The sequence below is a fragment of the Cydia pomonella genome, chromosome 4 (assembly GCF_033807575.1).
Source record: "Cydia pomonella isolate Wapato2018A chromosome 4, ilCydPomo1, whole genome shotgun sequence".
NCBI lineage: Eukaryota > Metazoa > Arthropoda > Insecta > Lepidoptera > Tortricidae > Cydia > Cydia pomonella.
In genome coordinates, this window is record NC_084706.1 from 7,227,355 (window position 1) to 7,247,221 (window position 19,867).

Genomic DNA, 19,867 nt, shown 5'->3' on the forward strand with positions numbered 1-19,867 from the left:
CAGAGGCAGCATCCGCCAGGGTGTAAGGACTATTTAGAGTTGATAGAATCTAAAATGAACTAGGTTATTGGGTGAAAGCGATGGACTAAGTACTGAGCTATGGGATAAAACAACTGGACGGCTGCCTAATAAAACGGTATGCAGTTTTATTTCCGGCAGACGGTGACACTCCCTCACAAGATGGGCCCCCTACAAAAAGCGACAGGACAGATTCGTGTTGGATCGGTTGAGTTTTATGCCAGAGTCTGAGTGAGTACGACTCTGTAGAGGTCAGATTCCATAGGTATGTTTCTGAATCACGACTTATGATATGGAATTAAATTAAAAATAAATATCCAAATTAAATTGAAACTGGCAATAACCTTGGAGTCGTACTCACTCAGACTCTGGCATAAAACTCAACCGATCCAACACGAATCTGTCCTACTCAGAAATTGGCCTCAAAATAAAGTGACCTCCATATCATAAGTCGCATGTCGATATTGTTTTATTCAGAAACACACCTATGGCGAATCTGACCTCCACAGAGTCGGGCCCACTCAGATTCCGGCCCAAAACCAAACCGTCTCAATACGAATCTGCCCCGGCCCGCCCAAAGGTTTTTAATTGATTATATACACATTCATGAAATGTCGGTTTACACAATCAATTCAGTATTGTCATTGATAATTTGACCAGTACTGGTTTTTTTCTAACCTTTATTTCACGAGTCGTGTGCATTATAAATAGTTTGAGCTTACAAACGACAAAGCCTCAAGCACGTTTGCCCAATCACTTATTTGCTCGAGTGGACAGTCGCGGCGGAAAGCAGATAGAAATGTTTACTCTTACATTTCTTGCCTTCCCTTTTTTACCCCCGACGTACGAAATAGCATGCATTTATAGTGAGAGCGACCTTTACCAGCAGGTTACATTCGAATTCACACTGCACCAGCGTTACTGCATCCGCGCTGCTGTGCAGCATTGCTACATCCAGAACGTCGATATCGATTGTGACTCGAAATCTGCATACGAATCTTGTGAGTAAGTATTAGGTTTTAGTTACAGCATAATGTTTGCCAATGATGCAGCATTTTGACAGGACACTGTATGTTAACACTTTCTTCGAGAGTGTCCTCGACGACACGACACTCGAGCCGGTCGTGTAATAGGTATCCACGACAAACGTTTTTCTTAAGTTTCACTCGTATGATTACATACATGACTTTTAAGTACGATACGAAAGTCTAGATTCTAGACAGGATAAAATCTAACGAATAAATAAATGTTAATTGTTAATACATATTCAAAAGCTTCGAATCATCGCTTATGTTAACCCTACCGATAAGTTATCAGCGATAAGCGATAACCTACTACCCGTTACCGAGGTTTAACGATTTTATGGATAGAATGTGAGTAGCACTAATGTTTTATTACATATACCATTTAAAGTTGTTTCCAACAACTATCAAGTAAATGTAAGGTAGTTTTTATCAGGCTTTTAGAAACCTCGTTGTCGACAAAAAAGGGTTGAAAATGTTTACATTAGGAAGTGGCTCGTTAGGAGAGTAGTTAACACTGTCGTTTACAAAAATGCATTATCGCTTTTTACGCGTCGGTCTCTTGTTATTAACCTACCTTTTATATTCTTATAAAAACATTATAGAAAAGTTTTGAGTGTCATGTCAAGATCAGACAAGAAATGTATGAAGCAGACAAATTTTTTAGCGATTTCGGCGTTGGTCCCATACTAAAATTGCTCAGTATGACGTATATATTTACCCCGTAAATTATTGCAGGTGACTAAATAAACACCCTGTATGAATAATAAGGAATCTGTACCTATTACTATTTTATCAGTCAAAACCTTTGTGGCAGAAATTATGACCTGACTAAGTAATAACTACGTATAAGTAACTAATTATAAAATATATCATAGACACCGTTCCGTTCTTGCTTAGGGAGTTCCATATGTCCTAAAAATTTGGAGTCAGTTTCTCTCCCTCGTAGACTCACAATTTTTTTTTTTTTTTGTACAGTTGTTCTAGCCATTATAGAGACAGCCTTTATTTTGCATTTTATAATATTAATGTAAACATATTTATTTGTGCGTATGATTCTTCAATTGGTAACCAAAATAATACACATACATAAGCATTTAATTTGAAAAAAACTAAACTCATTCAATGATTTATTCCCGTGAGAAATAAAAGACAAAAAGAATCTGAATAATCATTGTAATGTAAATACCATAATAACATCCCACTTAAACCATAAACTTGCTTCAAAAATGCAGTTAATAAATTCATATCTCCCTCGAGCATTAAGGCTAAATCTGTTGTAATAAAATAATTAAAAGCTTCATTTCCATATGCATCTGCATTATAAAGCAATTTAGTCTGAACCGGCTTCAAATCAATTACTTAGTGTGATGACGGGGCTCAGTGACATAGGTCTGGTTAAAATTGTCATTAAGTTATAAGTGAACAGGAAATAAAAAAAATAACTCACCGGTGCGACCGCCATGGTATCCGCTTATCTAAAAGGAAGGATCCCGATCACTCTGTTTGTTCTATCATCACTTAACTTTCACTAGGAAACCCGGCATCACCTCAACTTGGTCATATTTTCACAAAACAGTTTTTCCTGATCACAATTACACTTATAAAGTCATCTCATTACGTGCTGTCCGTCGTATAGCGGCCGGGGAATAGCGGGTAAAGCACAAAAGATTCAATCGTTCCCACGTGAGAGAAATGCTCGTTCACGAACAATGACAGAGGCTGCGCGCGAGTCGAAAGGTGAGCAAAAACAGAATGAGTGTGGCACGAAGAGCGCGCAGCGATGGGGCGGGGGCGGCCGATACCTGCTGACCCATTTCAACTGTTTCCACCACCGATAATTGGAATTCTGAACCCATCGATCCCTAGCGACGATGCTCAATCAGTATTGCCTTAACAGTCGGGATCGCAGTGACTACGTCCGATTTTGTCAAGATAATTCTGATCCTGAAGTATTTGTTTATTTTTTATTTTGAAATTATGAGCTTAATTTTTTTTATTAGATAAGAGAAGTCCCCAATCCGCATTGGGCTAGCGTGGGGACTATAGCCCGAGCCCTCTTGCACGTGAGAGGAGGCCTGTGCCCAGCAGTGGGACGTATATAGGCTGAATTATTTTAAATTATATATATAAGAGAAGGCAACAACTGTACTAATACAATAACTTGCTGTACTTAATTATTTGACTTACTTCATATAAATTATTTAATAAACGCGGTTCTTGGTTATCAGTAAGCGCAATTTATTGTAGTTATAGTGGCCCTAGTCCCCACCTGACTTGGGCCAGCGTGGGGACTAGGTATAGCCCAAAAACCCTGTCGCGCATGAGAGGAGGCCTATGCCCTGCAGTGGGACATATATAGGCTGAATTATTATAGTCACCTGAAATTATTATTCATATTTTGCGTAAACAATATGTTTGAAAAAAAAAACATTACATAGCTTTTTTTATGTGCGATAGGTAAATGAACAGATAATGGTACATTAACCAATTGCAGTCATGGTTGGCGCCATAAAACTTTGAAGGGCTGCATTATAAAAATGGTTGAGAAAAAAAATAGGTATGGGAGGAGATTTGTCAATAAAATTAATCGTACTATACGTGGTTAACAGCTCCACTATACGTGTACAAACACATTGTAAAGCACCCTATTAAGGTTTTATAAATAAGATGATTGTAGATACTATAGTATTTTTGCGCGTTCCGTTTGAAATACATGACACGTTCACATATAGGTAAGTACATTATAGGGTGCTCATATGAGCACCATTGTGCAGCCATTGTGTTCCCTATTTCTATAATAAGACCTTCTCCGTAATGACTATTATAGCTTTTCTTCTATTTTTGTCATCGGTTGTTTAAATGCGATGGGTCCTCTCATGGCCAAAGAATGCAACAAAACTGCAGGCTGTGTGTTGTGATCGATGGTGCGAGCGTGGGCGAGTCGAGCTCCAGGGGCCGTGGCCGAAGCCACAGAATAAATAATAGTACCTACTCGTACTACTCGTAGCCAGAATGACACTCGTTAATCGACAAAAGTGAATCGGAAAGTAAAAACCGACTTCAAAAAGGATAAAATAACAGGAACTGATATATTTGAAGTCAAGGCCAAGCCATTTTGGTGTACTAATAACTAATAAACGTGGATCCTAACACCCTATAGAGGCCTTTCTGACAATTTGTCAAAATAAATTAAGTGTTTTTTTTTATTTGTTGTTCCTAAGCTTTTTAAAATTTTGTCTGGAGTTTAAAATTTAGCGCATCGTGATTACTGGTGAATTTCCAATAAAACTTGGAACTCCGATAGTCGTTTATGAGTGTGACACTCTTACGGGAGATGTCTCTAGGGCCCCTCCCTAAGGTGCATATTGTGTAAATATTCGATATCGTCGGGTGAGGTTTCGGTACCTCAGTTGGCAAAGCATGGACCAGTGACCCAGAGTCATGAGTTCGAGCCTTGCCCGAGACAGTAAATTTTTCCACTTTTTGTTTATTTCTAAGCTTCATAGCATCATTTGCAGACGTTTCGGCTTAATACATAATTAATTTAATTTTGTGAAATGTTAGCCTTGTCATATCATGCGATGCACGGAGAGCCAGCACTCTCCATGGTGTACAAAGTCTAGAATTAATTGAATTTCAATTTTTCGGTTAATGGCTAAAAAGATGGACTAACTTACTGGGCTAATGGCAAAAAACCTGACGCGTTCCTTATAAACGTTATCTTATTTGTATTTAGCAGACGTTGGCTCGTCCTGTGCAAATGGGCCCCCACCGAACTAAGCGATAAGTATTGTAAGTGATGGTATGTTATATTATTATTCCCATGCTTTTATTTTAGGTTGCACTAAGACGGTTTTCACGCTGGCGCCGCCTAACACGCTTTCTTGAGAGCTTTTATACTGGTTCGTCTGAGCAATGAATCAGCCTACGCTCGGCAAGCGATCAGAAACAGAATACCATCTATTTATAACTCGATTTTTTGTAATATCAAGCATGCCGTATCGTATCAAGGCTATCAAGGCTATTACCCTTGCTTGATCCGGAGAAACCCGAACATAACTTAACCCTTAGATAGGTACGGTTTTTTTTTAAGTTAAAGGAAGGTTGAAGTAATTGAATGTACACAAAACATTTTTTTTTTATATATTCAGTTTGTGCTAGAACAACATTTAAATGACAAAAACCTAGAAATACTTCTTACAATCACTGAAAAAATGAAGCCTGCGTAAGTAGTAACTAGTACAGTCAATATCGCCGAATCTGTCACACAAGATCAAACACTGAGCATTATTTGATCAATAGCTGCAGTGCAGTTTAGTTTAATTATGGAGTAGAATATAGGGCTATCTACTCTCTTCCTTATTATGCCACTCTCCTCGGTACTGTCCATCTCCCATCGTTTCTGCAAATATTCCTGCCTGCCTCTATTTTACCTTTGTTATTCTTTTGCGACGTTCGATACTTCCGTACAGCGCGTCGTTGGATTTTACTATTTGGGATACGATCAACACGGGTGAAGTCTAACATGGGTCGCTTCATGGGTCTTTTTAATAATCAATAGAATTTATTTGACTGTTTTACAAGTCTGAAGTTGGTTAAAAACAACAAACACTAACGAAAAAGAACATAGTGTCTTAGAAAAGGTATATAAGTCAGGAGTTAACATTACAGCCCAAACTGAATCTAATTGCTAATTACCCCGATGATACCAATCATAAATTTTATGATGGTGCACTATCGCAGCCTATTAAGTGTCAAACATCAGACATTACCATTCGTTATAATTCATAATTAAATGCGATGTCTCATTTCAGCTATGTAGTGTCGCTTCCGTACATCGCGGAAGCGTTACTAACACGCTAACCGCACGAGCAATACTCTTTTTGTTTTCATGCAATACGTTATTGCCTGTTATCGTCATATTTTTTTTTTTATTCGACGTTGCTGGCAAACACGTGGCCCTGATATAAGTACGTAATACAGCGAACGAAAAAATTATGGAAGACTAACTTAAAGCAAAATATCAGCCTAAAAGTGGCCCCACACTTAAAATACGCCACACTCATAAGACTCATAACGGACCAATTGAATCTCGTCAAAGTTTAGATCTGTTTTCTTCGGTGAAACTTTGTTTAATCATGATTAGTCAATTTAAACCACCCAAACTACGATTAAGAAGATAAGAGTAAGAAACAGTGTTATTATATTACAGCAGGCCTTCTGTAAGGTGAAGGTGGTGGCCTATTGGGCTTTAATAATTAGCTGGGTTGACAAATACAAATTACCGTAATTCACAGTCTCGTTACTTACTGCCTATAAATAACGAGCAAACAAACTTTCCTCTACAATAATCATGCTAAAAATCCAATATTTGTCATAATTTCAGCAGTAAGCTAAAAACCGCAGAACCCAACTCCATCTTGGTCAAAGGACATAATTATGATCATTACTTTTTATCATCCATCGCACATCGCATACACTGTTGCACTTATATACTTGCTAGAAATGGACGGCTACGATTGTAGAGTTAGCTTTGTCGCTCTTGGCTGTAATAAGAATTACCTATGCCACACACTTGTTTTTGAGTTTACAAAACAAACTTCCGCAAATCCGCAACACGTCCACAAAACGGTTGACCAGATAAGTATGTAGTACCTAACCTAAAACATCATACAGGTAGATTAGAAAAAGTAGGTGCCTACCTAACTATATCAAAGGTATAATATCCAGGATTAGATATAGTAAGTGGGCAATAGTATGATTTTTTTTCCAAAATTAGAAGAATAAATCCATGAAAGTAATATTAATTATATTGTAAATCATAAAATGTGTCTCAAAATCAAAGCAGCAATCTCATTAATTACCTACAAATAAATAAGGTAATTTATTCCACGTAATCCACAAACATTTGGTTCCAACTATTAATTTAATAAGTAGTAGGGAGTACTATATTGCAGAGAAAACCAACATATTAAGACAACAATATATCAAGTACCTACTTAAATCCTGTTTGAATATCCTTATTTAACAATTCGTACTTACATTTCGATAGAGATTGCATCACCAAGCTGTGAAACTCATCGGTTAGTATTCCATGGCATGTCCAGTCTGTTATTCAGAGAAATTGTTAAATTTCGAATGGGGCGCACACACACGTCTTACTAAACAGTCTGCTTTCGCAACTGCGTGCGATTTGCGCGTATCTTTCACCAGGCAAACTAGAGTATTTGATGTGGATAAATACTAGTTTCTACTTAATTTTTTTATAAAATTATGTAGTTGAGTTTACTTGTAAAAAAATACTCGAATGCAACACGATCGACGTCACTCCAAAATTAAACAAAGATTGTACTATTTGGGTAGTGGGTATTATACGTAGGTGACGATTTAAGGATAAATATTCGTAGCCATTAGTCTCACTACACAATGAAAATCTCCTTATCAAGATTCGAATCAAGAACGTCCAGCTTCGTAGACAGGGCCACCGCCGATCAGGCTTATTTTCTGACAGGCACATACGGTTCGAATTGTATAGCTTTAAAGACTCAGATCCTGGGTATCATGCGCGTCGAGAGAATTAAACTTTTACACTTTTACCAAACAACATTTTTCCCCCCTCAACTTTATCGACCTTAGAAACTTCCCATTGCAATTTTAATAACATTATTTTCAAATTACACCCTACACGGAAGTTATTGGCTACGTGAGAGCAATAAGTGTACATCTCATTATTAATGCAGCCTACATCACGTACGTAGAAGAGCAATTACTTTGCTCTGTAGTCTATGCAGTCGTCAGGTGCAGTGGTAATAATGAAAATGGTTTTCAAGTCACGGCATGTTTATTGAAATAGAGTTGCGAAAAGCAACGCAGTCTCTACGAATACAACGACTGAGCGATGAACATACCTTGAAATTAACCATTTATTAAACTCGCTACAGCAGCGCATCGGGGATTTTTGCTGAAGCTCGGGTCCACCCACTCCACTGTCCACTGTATTTACACACCACAATGCGGAAGCGGTGCACATCCCTATCATGTAGGGTGCGGGACAGCTCTAACATCATCCTGAGGGCATTTGCGTCAAGGTTTGACTGTCAGTACATAAACCATTGCCATATGATACATGTACATATGTACTGACAGGCAAGCTCATATACTATATGTAGAAATAGTAAGTTATGTCCTGTGTATATACTAACCTTAGTTGTAGTAAGATTAATTAATTAATTATTTCATATTGCTACTAACACATATAATATATTAATGTTATAATTTAAATGTACAATTATGAACTTGGTCTGAAATAACGAATATACATATTATTATTTTCTTTATTTTTCTTTCATCGTAGGCTAGGTTTTTATAATATGGAAACAAAAATAAGAAAAAATACATATAAACTAATAATAATTCTGGCTACGAAATTATGTCTCTGCAAGTACGCGAAGATGAGAATAACCGGAGATAATATGCCTGAGTGACTCTCCGTGACATGTGTCATCAAGTGTCATGTAAGTACATTACAAGCATAAGGGAATACCTTTGCAGCGCTTTATAAATGTTCGCTATAGTTTTCATTGTAAGCATTTATTAAGCTGCTTAGTTTCACATTTTTTTCATATTTGGACCAAAGGTTTGGTTTGGTTGGGTTAGGTTATAGGTTAGGTTAGGGGGGGGGGAGTATATATGTACTCCCTCTAAATTTTGAACCATGCCTCCAAAAAATATGAAAATAGTAAACGTAAAACAAAAGCTTAGTAAATACTTTTAATGAAAACCAGTTCAGCCGTTTTTGAGTTATTGCAAAAAATATTCTATTCTTAGTAAAAAGACGTAAGACGTAGGGTACAAAATTCAAAAGTGCATGCAAATTTGAATCTGATGATACAAAACAAAGCGTTGCGAAGGTAGTCCCATACTGTTTTATCTAATGCTTTTGCACCCGTTCAGTTTCTTTTTCATTATCTGTACCCCTAGTGTAACTTTGATCGACATCATAACGTTACGAACGCGTTTGCGTTAAGTCTCATTTTGTATAGGATTTTGAGGTTCCAAAACGTCCCGCTTGGCGCGCTCTTTCGAAATCCAATACAAAATGAGACTAAACGCAAACGCGTACGTCACGTTTGGAAATATAATTTATTTACACTAGGGGTACTGTTCTGTGTGGATTTAAAATCAATCGGGGTTACCCAAGACACGCGAATGAAAGCGGATATGGTACATCGCATGACGAACTGCTGGCACAAAGTGCTAAGGAAAATGCCGTGGAGTAGCAATATTCTTTTTCATACGTACAGTTACGTATTAAGACGTACAAAGGTAGATCTACCTATCTATTATTGCATATGAATTATGATTATCAACTTACTATAGTTTATTAAGCCATACCATACTAAAAGGTTATTTTTAAATGTCTTTTTTATGGTCCATCACCAGAGGGGTTGTAAGACTTGCAAGCAATATATATATTGTTGTCTAAGTACCCACAGCACAAGCCTTATTGAACTTACTGTGGGACTTAGTCAATTTGTGTAATAATATCATATAATATTTATTTATTTTACTGGATAACCTATAAAATAGGTAGGTACCTATACCTAAGGTCTGTTTTTTTATTCCGTACACTAAAATGACGTTTCGTATGTAAGACATGACATTTCTTAGTACCACATGAAATGTCATTTTAGTCTACGGAATAGAAAAACAGAATATAGTATCTTGCTCTTTGCAAGGCTATCAGGGTTGGAATATTAAGTATGACTTCATGTTTTTCTTACTCCATGGGCTCCGCCAGGATTAATTACTTTCAGGGAGGTGCATCTGCATTAATTCTGATGTAGAGATTATATTATTATAATTATAAAAGTGCCAACTTACACTACAGAATGTGCAAGTGCACTCCTTGCACCCTGCTGTCGGCGCCCATGTTTTGCTTAGATATGAAATAATTTTCATAAACATACCAAATCTATAGGTAAACTCTGTAAAGCTATGGAACTCATTGCCATCTCCGCTGAGGCATTGTCAATCTGTAGCGTCGCTGAAGGTAAAATTAAAGAGGTAATGGCTATCAAATTAATTTCAAATGGAAGAAACGTAGGTATGTAGGCAGGATTGTGCGGTTATATATTTTAAAATATTTGTATGTATTTAATTATATACGTAGTTATGTATTAAAAAGTATGTATTAATATGTTTATGGATATTTTTTTTGTATATTATATTCCTTTGTACCTATGTTTCTAGGGTTAGCTACTTCTTTAAAGTCTTGCCTTAGTTTGACTACCATTTCGTATGTATCTCTCTCACTTACTTAAAGGTTAGCTGGAAGAGATCCCTTAAGGGGATTAGTTCGACTTCGTATATATTTACTGTATTCTTTCTGTGTTATGTACTTGTTTTGTACAATAAAGTATTTATACTAGTACTACTACTACTACTACTACTAAACTACCCTTTCAGCAATTCTCACGCAAACAAAATGTATGAATTCATGATGTTAAATTTAGTTTAAATGGCGAAAACGCTACCGACAAAGGCCGGACTCTTAATATAATAACGTTGATGATGATGATGACTAGGGAAATGAGATATTGAAAATATCACAAATTTCGGAAACCGCTCTATGCTTTCATATGTTCAGTAACGGAAGTAGCAATTAAGAAGCTTGTTCTCAGTGGCATTGAAAACAATACCGACACAGGGAACACTCTCAGGCTCTTTCCTCACAGCGACGTAAGTAACTTGTGTATTCATCTACCATACTAACCCATCTCTCCATTTCATAAGGTCTATTTTTCTTTGTATACTTCTGTGGAATCTTTTTAGTGTATTTGGATGATTTGCTAGACAAATTTGACCCTGATTCCGCGCTGACTCTCGAGATTCATTGTATGATATTCATTCAATTTTTTCTTAGTTGCGCGATACTATCGTCATAGCAAAGAGAATTTGAAAAAGAGGTGGATTGTCAAAGAAAACTTTGTAGTCCCAGTATATTTACTGCCATCTTTTACACACGATAAAAACTTTTAGAACGCCATTTGACTTTGATCCTTATTCTTCCACTGATATGTGAAATTAGTTAAATATCAAAAAAAATACACAGCTATTTTTTAGAAGCAAAACATCACCATGCAAAACAAAAAATGCATGAAAGTTATTAGTTATTAAAGCCTGACAACAGTTTATTTAACCCTGAGATAGTGTCGCTGCAAAAAGCTTACGTATGGCAATAATGTGCGTACGTCATGTATAGTCGGGGTAGTGGGCATTGGCTTCATGTTGATACTCGTATAATGTCAAAACATTGCTTACAGAGAATTCGGTTCTTTCAGTTTTCCTATTCGTCAAAATCTGATTCTAAATATTCAATATTTATATATTCATAGTTTTCTGACTCTGACGAAGTCTGATTTTCATCAGATGTTGTATCGCTTTCAGGACCACCAACCTCGATTATAAAACGTTCAGTCTCCAATTCGATTATAGGACTTTTATTCTTATAATCGTCTTCAATTTTTTTAACATGGTCACAGCAATTGCTCCAATTTTCTTCGAGTTACTTCCTATACGATAATAATTTATTAAAAATTTAAATCATTAATGATATAGACTGAATTGAAAATAATTTACATAACTAAATTCTAAACACTAAAATAAATTTTATACCTGAAAACTATCTTCAACAAGCTTTAGATAAGCCTTATTATCGATAGACACATATTTAGTTGCCACTTTAGCTTTTACAATGCCCCAAATCATCTCAATAGGGTTTAAATCACAGTGATATGGCGGTAATCTTATCACTTTGTCTCCGTATAAACCTTAAATGAAATATTAAACTTTAAACCAAACAACTAACCAGTTCAATACAACCGCACTATAAAATGTCAACAACCAACTTTAAAACATTGTTTATTGGAATGCTATATAATCCTCTTCTTTAAGCTGTAAGTATTTGATTGCATTCACTACAATTTTTTTCGCATCTTTGGATGTTTTTTTTTTGCATTTTTGTAATAAAACCGTTTATATTTGAATATATTCGTAGATATTTTCTGTTTGTTTACGTCGGTGACATTCGATGACAGCCAACGTTCGTTGTCAAGGAGTACTTGTTGCCAGCTATGGAAGGTTGAGGCAAGGAACAGAAACTCCTTAGACGGAATTGTTGCAAAGGTGCCCAGCTGTCAGCTATAAATAATAGCTCCAAATTTCTACAGAGTAGCGCTAGAGTAGCTAAGAACCTAGGCGATATTGAATATTGACGGAGTGCAGTGCGATGTCTATGATTAGATTTTTTTCTCAAGTATTCTAGGTATTGTAGCGCCACCTATTTATGGTTTTTGGACACTTTTTGGTATATGGAGATTTTGTTCATTGCCTCTACCTTCCATAGTTGCCAGTAAAAGAAATTAGTACCATTGAAAATCCGCAAAATGGCGAGGGTCAAATAAACTGTTGTCGGGCTTTATATGACGACAAACGTCAAATGTCAAACAACAAATGTAAAGGACGCAGTTATGCTGGATGTACGGTTGTTTTCATCATGTGTTTCCTGTTGAAGCTCAGTGGTGCCCTCAATATATTTGTAGAATTTCTTGTCGGTATGTAGTCTAACGTCCCAATCGAATGCCTTCCGTTTTAGATGGTATTCGAATGGCCGTTCCGATACTTTTATGAAACGAAATCTTAGTAATGTATTTGTTTTACATTATTTTATTTGTAAGTAATTAATTTTAAATCGCATAAATAAGGATTGTTTAAAATGATTCGCTTAAAATGTTAGTCAGTTTGAGGAGTACAGCACAGCTTACCACCCATAGTTAGTATTACAGGCGACACCCGGTATATGTAAATGTAGTGATTATATCAAGATTATATGCTCTTTGAGTAAATAACTTTCCAACAAATTCAAACTTTAACTCACTACCTATTAAAAACGAAAAGCTAAGCGGAGTCTATGGCATAGACAAAATGGCATGTAGTAATGATGTAATGTAATAAATACATTTTCAAAACCTTTTCCTCGTGTTTAATGTCCATGAACGTAAATTTAATAAACATTTATTTTATAATGATTAAGTATATAATATTCAGTTTGAACAAATTTGCTATTTGTGTCGAGACCTATCAAGTGCGACGCATCAATAAGTCTACTTTCTTAGTGACTAATGTTCCCGACATCAACTACAACAAATACGGAAATGATATGCACCCTGAAAAAGCTGAAAACACTCTTCTCCTCACGAAAAATGATTATATATTTAAGGAACATAACAGACCAACTACTGTAAGTATTGGCGAAAAGAAGAATAAAGTCAGAATACCATCTTCATATATAAAAAGGGCAAGAGCAATGTATTTCAAACATTTTTACGAAACTACAACAAAAACCAATAACTCGACCCTATTGCCGCAGAAAAATGAAAATATTAATACGCAATTTCGGAATAGAGTTAAATCAGGCGAAACTAGCTTTAAACGTAATCAGGATACGGTGAAAAGGCTCGTCGCTTTATTGATATCGGAGAACATCAACATCAGGCATAAAGAAGAGAATATAGATGTCAAAACACAAAAGAAACGAGGAGTTAGAAAATTTGGACGACGCGTACCTAGATATAAACACAGACATTGTTAGCAACTTGTTTACAGTAAGTCAAGAGATCTGCGTAGTAAACCATTGTTATACTATTTTCTGATGTTTACTTTCTTTTAACTTACGTTATCATATATGTTAAATTTGCAATGGGTGATGGGTGTCGTGTTTATAATAATAGAAACAAACAATGTATCATGGCTACGATATAATAAACCAATAATAACAACGTTAGCACATGATAATATGCACAAATTAAGGTAATGAAATATTATTATTCTTAACTATAAACCTGTTACAACCCACTAATCCATTTTTATCATAAACAGGTATTGGCATTACTTCAAATGGGAACAGAATTTGTTAAGAAGTTGTGCAAGTGTAACTTGTGGTACATTGTGCAGTATTAGGATTAAATACGGACGTGGTGGGGCAAGTATAGTCATATTCGAGGTAAGTACCATTGGACGCCAAGACGCAATAAATGTAAGTTTGGCATGTAGTGTCCGTGGTGTTCGCGTATCTTCCTGCTGCCGTGCAGGTGAACGTGGAGGTGGTGGTACAGTTGTAGTCGGATTCACACAATGTAGTGTTCGGGTTGTAATACGTGTCGTCCGGACAGGTGTACGTTGTTTCCACGAAGGTACCGTTGATCTCGACGCATTCTATGTAGCTAGTGCAGTTTGTCGAATCAGGATCGGCTATGTAACCATCTTCTGTGCACACTGATGTAGTTGTGTTGGTTGTTGTTACGTTGCAGACGTAGTTGGTGGATGCTGTGCACTGAGCCGTGTTCGGGTTGAAGACGGAAGTGGTGGGGCAGACGTAGTTGTAGGAGAGGTAGGTGCCGGTGGAGCTGTCGTAGACGCAGAGGGTGTAGTTCTGGCAGGTGGTGTCGTCGGGGTCCGCGAACCGACCGGCCGACGTGCAGTTGACCGCTGCGTGGGCTTGCCACACGCAGCAAAGCACCTAGTATATCAGTGTAACATTAACAGCTGTGTAAACTGAATATACATAGATACCTACCTACATTACGGTTTATTTACGAAAAGGTAAGTTCCGATAATCAATTAAAATCTAATAAAAATAGATAAATATCCCCTGGGTGCAAAAATGGGGGGTTTGACTAAGTAACATAAGTTCACAACACTACATACTTAATATTCAGCTATTAAGCTAAAAAAAAAACACTTACGAGGAATACTGCAGCTCCGAACCTGCTGTCCATTTCGCTGTTCTCAATAAAATCCTACAGAATGCCGCATTATATAGTATCACTGATTGTAAACTTAATACGGGTCAATTAGACGATTGCCAAAATCTCTCCTCAGAATGATAGCAATGTTTGTAATCCTTCACCAATCACGCGGTAACTCGCCGTGGACAAAATTATGTCATACGTGTATGTGTTCCGGCATTGTGTGTTTTTTCTGATTAATGCTATTAATTAATGACAGGTAGATACCATAACTTAAGTACATGTAGGTATGTTGTAGTACCAAATTACCCACGCATGACGATGATGTCTATAAGACCGTGTCATTCACGATGACGACGGGCACTGACTGACTCGTATTGTCATAATATTAAAGGTTAGATTTGACAAATCTGCGCGTCGTGGATGACACGAACTATAATTTGTTATGGCAAAGAGGATACCGCTTGGTAAAGAGGATATTATAATTAGGTTAATAATATTCGGTAGGTATGTGTAAAATTACGTGCAGGTATGGTTATGAAAGGTAATAAAATAAGAGTAAGTACCTATTATTAGATCGCTCCAAATGGATGAAATTTATTTCTAAATCGATGGGCATCTAAATTATTATGATTGTAAAACAAAATTATGTGAGCTAGAGCTGAGCTAGTACGTAGTAGCAACCTTAGCGGTTGGGTTACCATCCAATACGGTCGTGGGTCCTGGCATAACCATTAAGTTTCTTAGGACTTATGTCTCAAAGAGTATTCCTTTGGTGTATTCTTTCTTAATTATGTACATTTGTACCTAGTCGAACATAGCTTAGTTTTAGGATTAAACAAAGATGGTGCGGGGCACGTATATTGCGCCAGCACGAAGCCACCACCGGGCGAAGCAACACAATTGTAAAAAGTTGCACACGTTTTGTCGACCGTGTTAGCGAACCTTCCCACTGTGGTACACACGGTAGGACACAGGTAATTGAACGAGCAATCCCCCAAAATCGGGTCAAAGTACGACCCTGTCGCACAAGTGTATTTTGTTTCTATGAAGCTCCCGCCAAGCGCTACGCAAGCAATGAAAGTTGTACACTCTGTCGAGTTCTCATCTTCGAAGAATCCCTCGTCTACACAAGCAGGCTTGTTGGTCGAAGTATTGTTGCATACGTAGTTGGTAGTGCACCTTTGCGTATTGGGATTGAATACAGAGGTGGTCGGGCAGCGGTTGTAGTAGGTGAGGTAGCGGCCGTTGAGGCTGTTGTAAACGCAGAGGGTGTAGTTCCGGCAGGTGGGGTCGCTGGAGTCGGCGAAGCGGCCTGCCCCTGTACAGTTGGCCACTGCCGCCTGCACTTGCCACGCGCCGCATAACACCTGAAACCGCATTATAATTAGGATGAATTCATTCTGTGTGGTTGCATTTTAATTTCTCTAAATGCACCATTCAAGTGAAAGAAACTCTTCCCAAACATTAAACAGGGAATAATTATTTATCCCTAGTAATATTATAAAATGCAAAAGTAACTCTGTCTGCCTGTCTTCTTCCGTCTGCCTCTTCTCGCTTAAACCGCTGAACCGATTTACATGAAATTTAGTACGGAGATATTTTGAGGCCCGGAGAAGGGCATAGTAAAGCGGGCAGAAGCTACTGTTATTATAATTACCTACTTAATCTATGATTCCCACTGACCGAGCGGGGTCGTATCGGCCGCCGCCACTACTCGTGATCTTATTATTAAAAATCCCTACACACGCAAGACTTACAAATATGAGTCACCGAAAGGCTGTTATAAATAGACACATGTAGCTTATATACCGGGTGTTTCCTGTAACAGGAGCAATAAATTAAACTGTAGGCTGTACTCCTCAAACTCACCAACATTTGTTCAAAAACTTCGAAAAATAACTTATGTTTTGATTTTTATTACACATTGAAGTTAATTCTAAGACGCAATGTATTGAGAATTTTGTTATGTTTAAAGCGTAATGAAAAAGTTAAAATCTAAAGATTTCATAATTGTTAAAAGTTGTTATTCAAAAGTTATATCGTTTTAGAGTACAATATATGGTTTAATTATTTGCTCGTGTTACAGGAGACACCCGGTATATACTGATAGACTGATAGTTAAAGTGATAAATGATAAGTATAGCCAATTCTAGAAAATTCTTAACAGGAAAACAAATAATTGAATTTTAGTATCTAAACAGAATCTGCTTCGTAACAGGAAAGAGCAAGAAGTAGGTATACACTACATACACTATAAATACGATATTGAAATCAGAAATTGAACTTACAAGAAACACTGCAACTAGTATCCTGCCACCCATATTGTCGTTATTCGTTAATCTCGGAACTAACAGTGAATTTATACTTCATAGATACCCAAGAAATAGTACAAGCTAATAAAAGGCTATTGTTAATAACTTAATAAGGCTCCAGCGAGATAATCAATATTAATACAAATCCTTCGTCAAACATTGATATATGTATGCATTTGACGACCTGTCTGGCCTAGTGGGTAGTGACCCTGCCTATGAAGCCGATGGTCCCGGGTTCAAATCCTGCTAAGGGCATTTATTCGTGTGATGAGCATAAATGTTTGTTCCTGAGTCATGGATGTTTTCTATGTATTTAAGTATTTATAAATATGTATATTATATATATATATATCGTTGTCTAAGTACCCGCAACACAAGCCTTATTGAGCTTACCGAGGGACTTAGTCAATTTGTGTAATAATGTCCTATAATATTTATGCGCGCGTGAAGAGAATTGGTATCAATCAGGTTAGCTGTAACCTATACAGATGCCAATTCAAACTATTTCATGTCCAAATAATATCTAAATGATGTAATTCAGTTATCATTCGCTCGTGCATTTCGCTCGTATGTGTTCCTATATAAATTGGCGCGCGTGAAACGCACCGAGCCTTATTCTGATTGTAATAACAGGTTATGAATTTGATATGGATTTGTTACGTTCTTTTTGGTTGAGGAAATGTCACCATTGACAGTTGACAGATCATATAAATAGATAAATCATTAATAAATAAATAAATATTACAGGACGTAACAACGTCCTATAATATTTATTTATAATAAGATGGAGCTGTTTTAGTGTTTTAAATTTTAAATTATGGGATGTTATGGGATTACTACGGTTTTGTCTGTCGCGGTGCGTCTGCCACATGACAGTCGTTCCTCTCATAGACCAGCCCGCTTAGCCAGCATGCCAATCGTTAGCGCTCCGTAACGAACGAAATAAAAAAATTAAATACATAAATTGATTTTATTTCAGGCAAGCACCCATATAAAATAACGTGATACCTACACAGATAATTTACAAAAATCTCAGCTTGGTGTTCGGAAGCAGTTGAGGAGAAAATGAAAAATCAAAGTCAGCAAACCGTAGATTGGTTAAACTGCGATCTCCGACGAAAATAAAATAAAATAACCTTGACATTTAATATTCACCGTCATTATTTTAATAATTTCATAAACGAACTTGACATTTTATATTGCATAAATGTCGATAAAATATAATATTATAAATATAGATTTCGTGCATGTACCTACCTACCTAGACTTAAGAAATATTGACTGCCCTTACAGGGTGTCATGTACCTAACATACTCAAATTGTAACACCCAATATATAACGAGCATTACTGCAATACAATAAAGAATAAATCCCGGGAGTAGGGCGTTTTATTTTATTTTTTGATTAAGATATGTTTTTAGAGACTCATTAAATAGTTATAACAAGGTACGTTGTATTTATTGTTAGTTCAGAGATTCTTTGGTTCAGAGACAGACCCCTCATGCTAACAAACTTCTTTTCACGTGTTCTTCACGCGACGCAGATATTACTTGCATTCTGATGTACAATTTAAATATTAAGACTCATTTTATTTAAAAAAAAAGTGTTAGAGTATTTTTCTCAAGTGATATCAACATAGAGGTATGTCGATTTTTAATCTAAAGAGCACACATTTATGACGCAGAAGCTGAGCTGTAGAATATACATATCTTATTATTTTACTTTATTGTTGTGTGGAATCTAGGCGAAGCTTAGTTGTATCTCAACATCTGTATCTGCCTGCTATCTCGCTAATACTAACATAGTGTTGTGCGATGGTCGATGTTTTTATTATCTAGTTTAAAATATTTTGAAATTAGTTCGTTCAACTATTTTTTGATTTTATTCAATCTCCCTTAATCATGAAAAGAAAAATTATGTACTCGTACACGTAAATCCAATTACCAAAACTGCTACTACCTAATGAATGAATGAATGAATGAATGAATGAATTTTATTTGCGGAATACGGGTTACATAGGGTTGTTTGTCCTTGTGTGGTGTGTTGTGCTGTCCTAAGCAATTCCTGAAGCCTAAGGTGGATGAGCTTTCTGTACGATGGCGAAACCTGCGCTGTGGATCTGAAGCTATGCTATTTTTTTATTTAATAGGTAAAGTTTTTTGCATTCATTCCTGAAAAGTGAGAGTGATTTTGAAGCCCCGTTTCTTACCCTTAAATTCGCAACACATATAGTCTACATGGACCTTTGACCGTCTTTTTGCATTTTATTCCGAAAAATAATTTATTTGTTACATAAGCACTATTGAGGTTCTAGGAGGCTTGAACTTAGGTACGACTCTACGTTTTGCGCTAAATAGGCTATTCCAGGGGTTCCCAAAGTGTGCGCCGCGGCGCCCTGGTGCGCCGTAGAAAGTAAAGAGGGGCGCCGTGAGTTCTATCATTATCCGAAACCACAAATATTCGCGGGTACCTATTTGAGCGCTCGCATCGGTAAATAATATAGCGTCGTGTCACTCTTTTTCGACCGTGATTTTAAATTTACAAGGGCGCCGTTGCAAAATACTAAACTTGTAACTGCGCCGCATGTTGAAAAAGATTGGGAACCCCTGGGCTATTCTATTTTTTTCAAAAATTGGTATAGCTTCGATAATCAGTTGGTATTTTTGTTTCATGAAAATAATATCGCTATATGCAAAGATTT

At 36.7% G+C, this 19,867-nt stretch overlaps 3 protein-coding genes across 4 annotated transcripts in view; all 3 read right to left on the reverse strand.

The window, feature by feature from the left end:
• LOC133516961 (uncharacterized) overlaps positions 1-5,470 on the reverse strand; it is a 28,295-nt gene extending 22,825 nt beyond the window's left edge. The window contains exon 1 of one of the 2 annotated variants that reach the window (XM_061850034.1): positions 2,491-5,470. In XM_061850034.1, the coding sequence (XP_061706018.1) occupies positions 2,491-2,505 (15 nt within the window). In that variant the 5' untranslated portion in view covers positions 2,506-5,470. The remainder of the gene's footprint in view (positions 1-2,490) is intronic. The other variant, XM_061850033.1, reaches the window with a different exon arrangement.
• An 8,376-nt stretch (positions 5,471-13,846) lies between these two features.
• LOC133516954 (uncharacterized) lies at positions 13,847-14,896 on the reverse strand. The gene is made up of 2 exons (XM_061850024.1): positions 14,849-14,896; positions 13,847-14,622 (listed from the first exon to the last, which is right to left on the reverse strand). Exons 1-2 carry the CDS (start codon positions 14,879-14,881, stop codon positions 14,017-14,019), a joined length of 639 nt encoding a protein of 212 aa, XP_061706008.1. The 5' UTR covers positions 14,882-14,896; the 3' UTR covers positions 13,847-14,016.
• Positions 14,897-15,414: 518 nt separating this feature from the next.
• On the reverse strand, positions 15,415-17,237 carry LOC133516955 (uncharacterized). Its single transcript, XM_061850025.1, has 2 exons — positions 17,143-17,237; positions 15,415-16,221 (listed from the first exon to the last, which is right to left on the reverse strand). The coding sequence occupies exons 1-2, from the start codon at positions 17,173-17,175 to the stop codon at positions 15,643-15,645; spliced, it is 612 nt and encodes a 203-aa protein (XP_061706009.1). The 5' UTR covers positions 17,176-17,237; the 3' UTR covers positions 15,415-15,642.
• Positions 17,238-19,867: the final 2,630 nt, after the last annotated feature.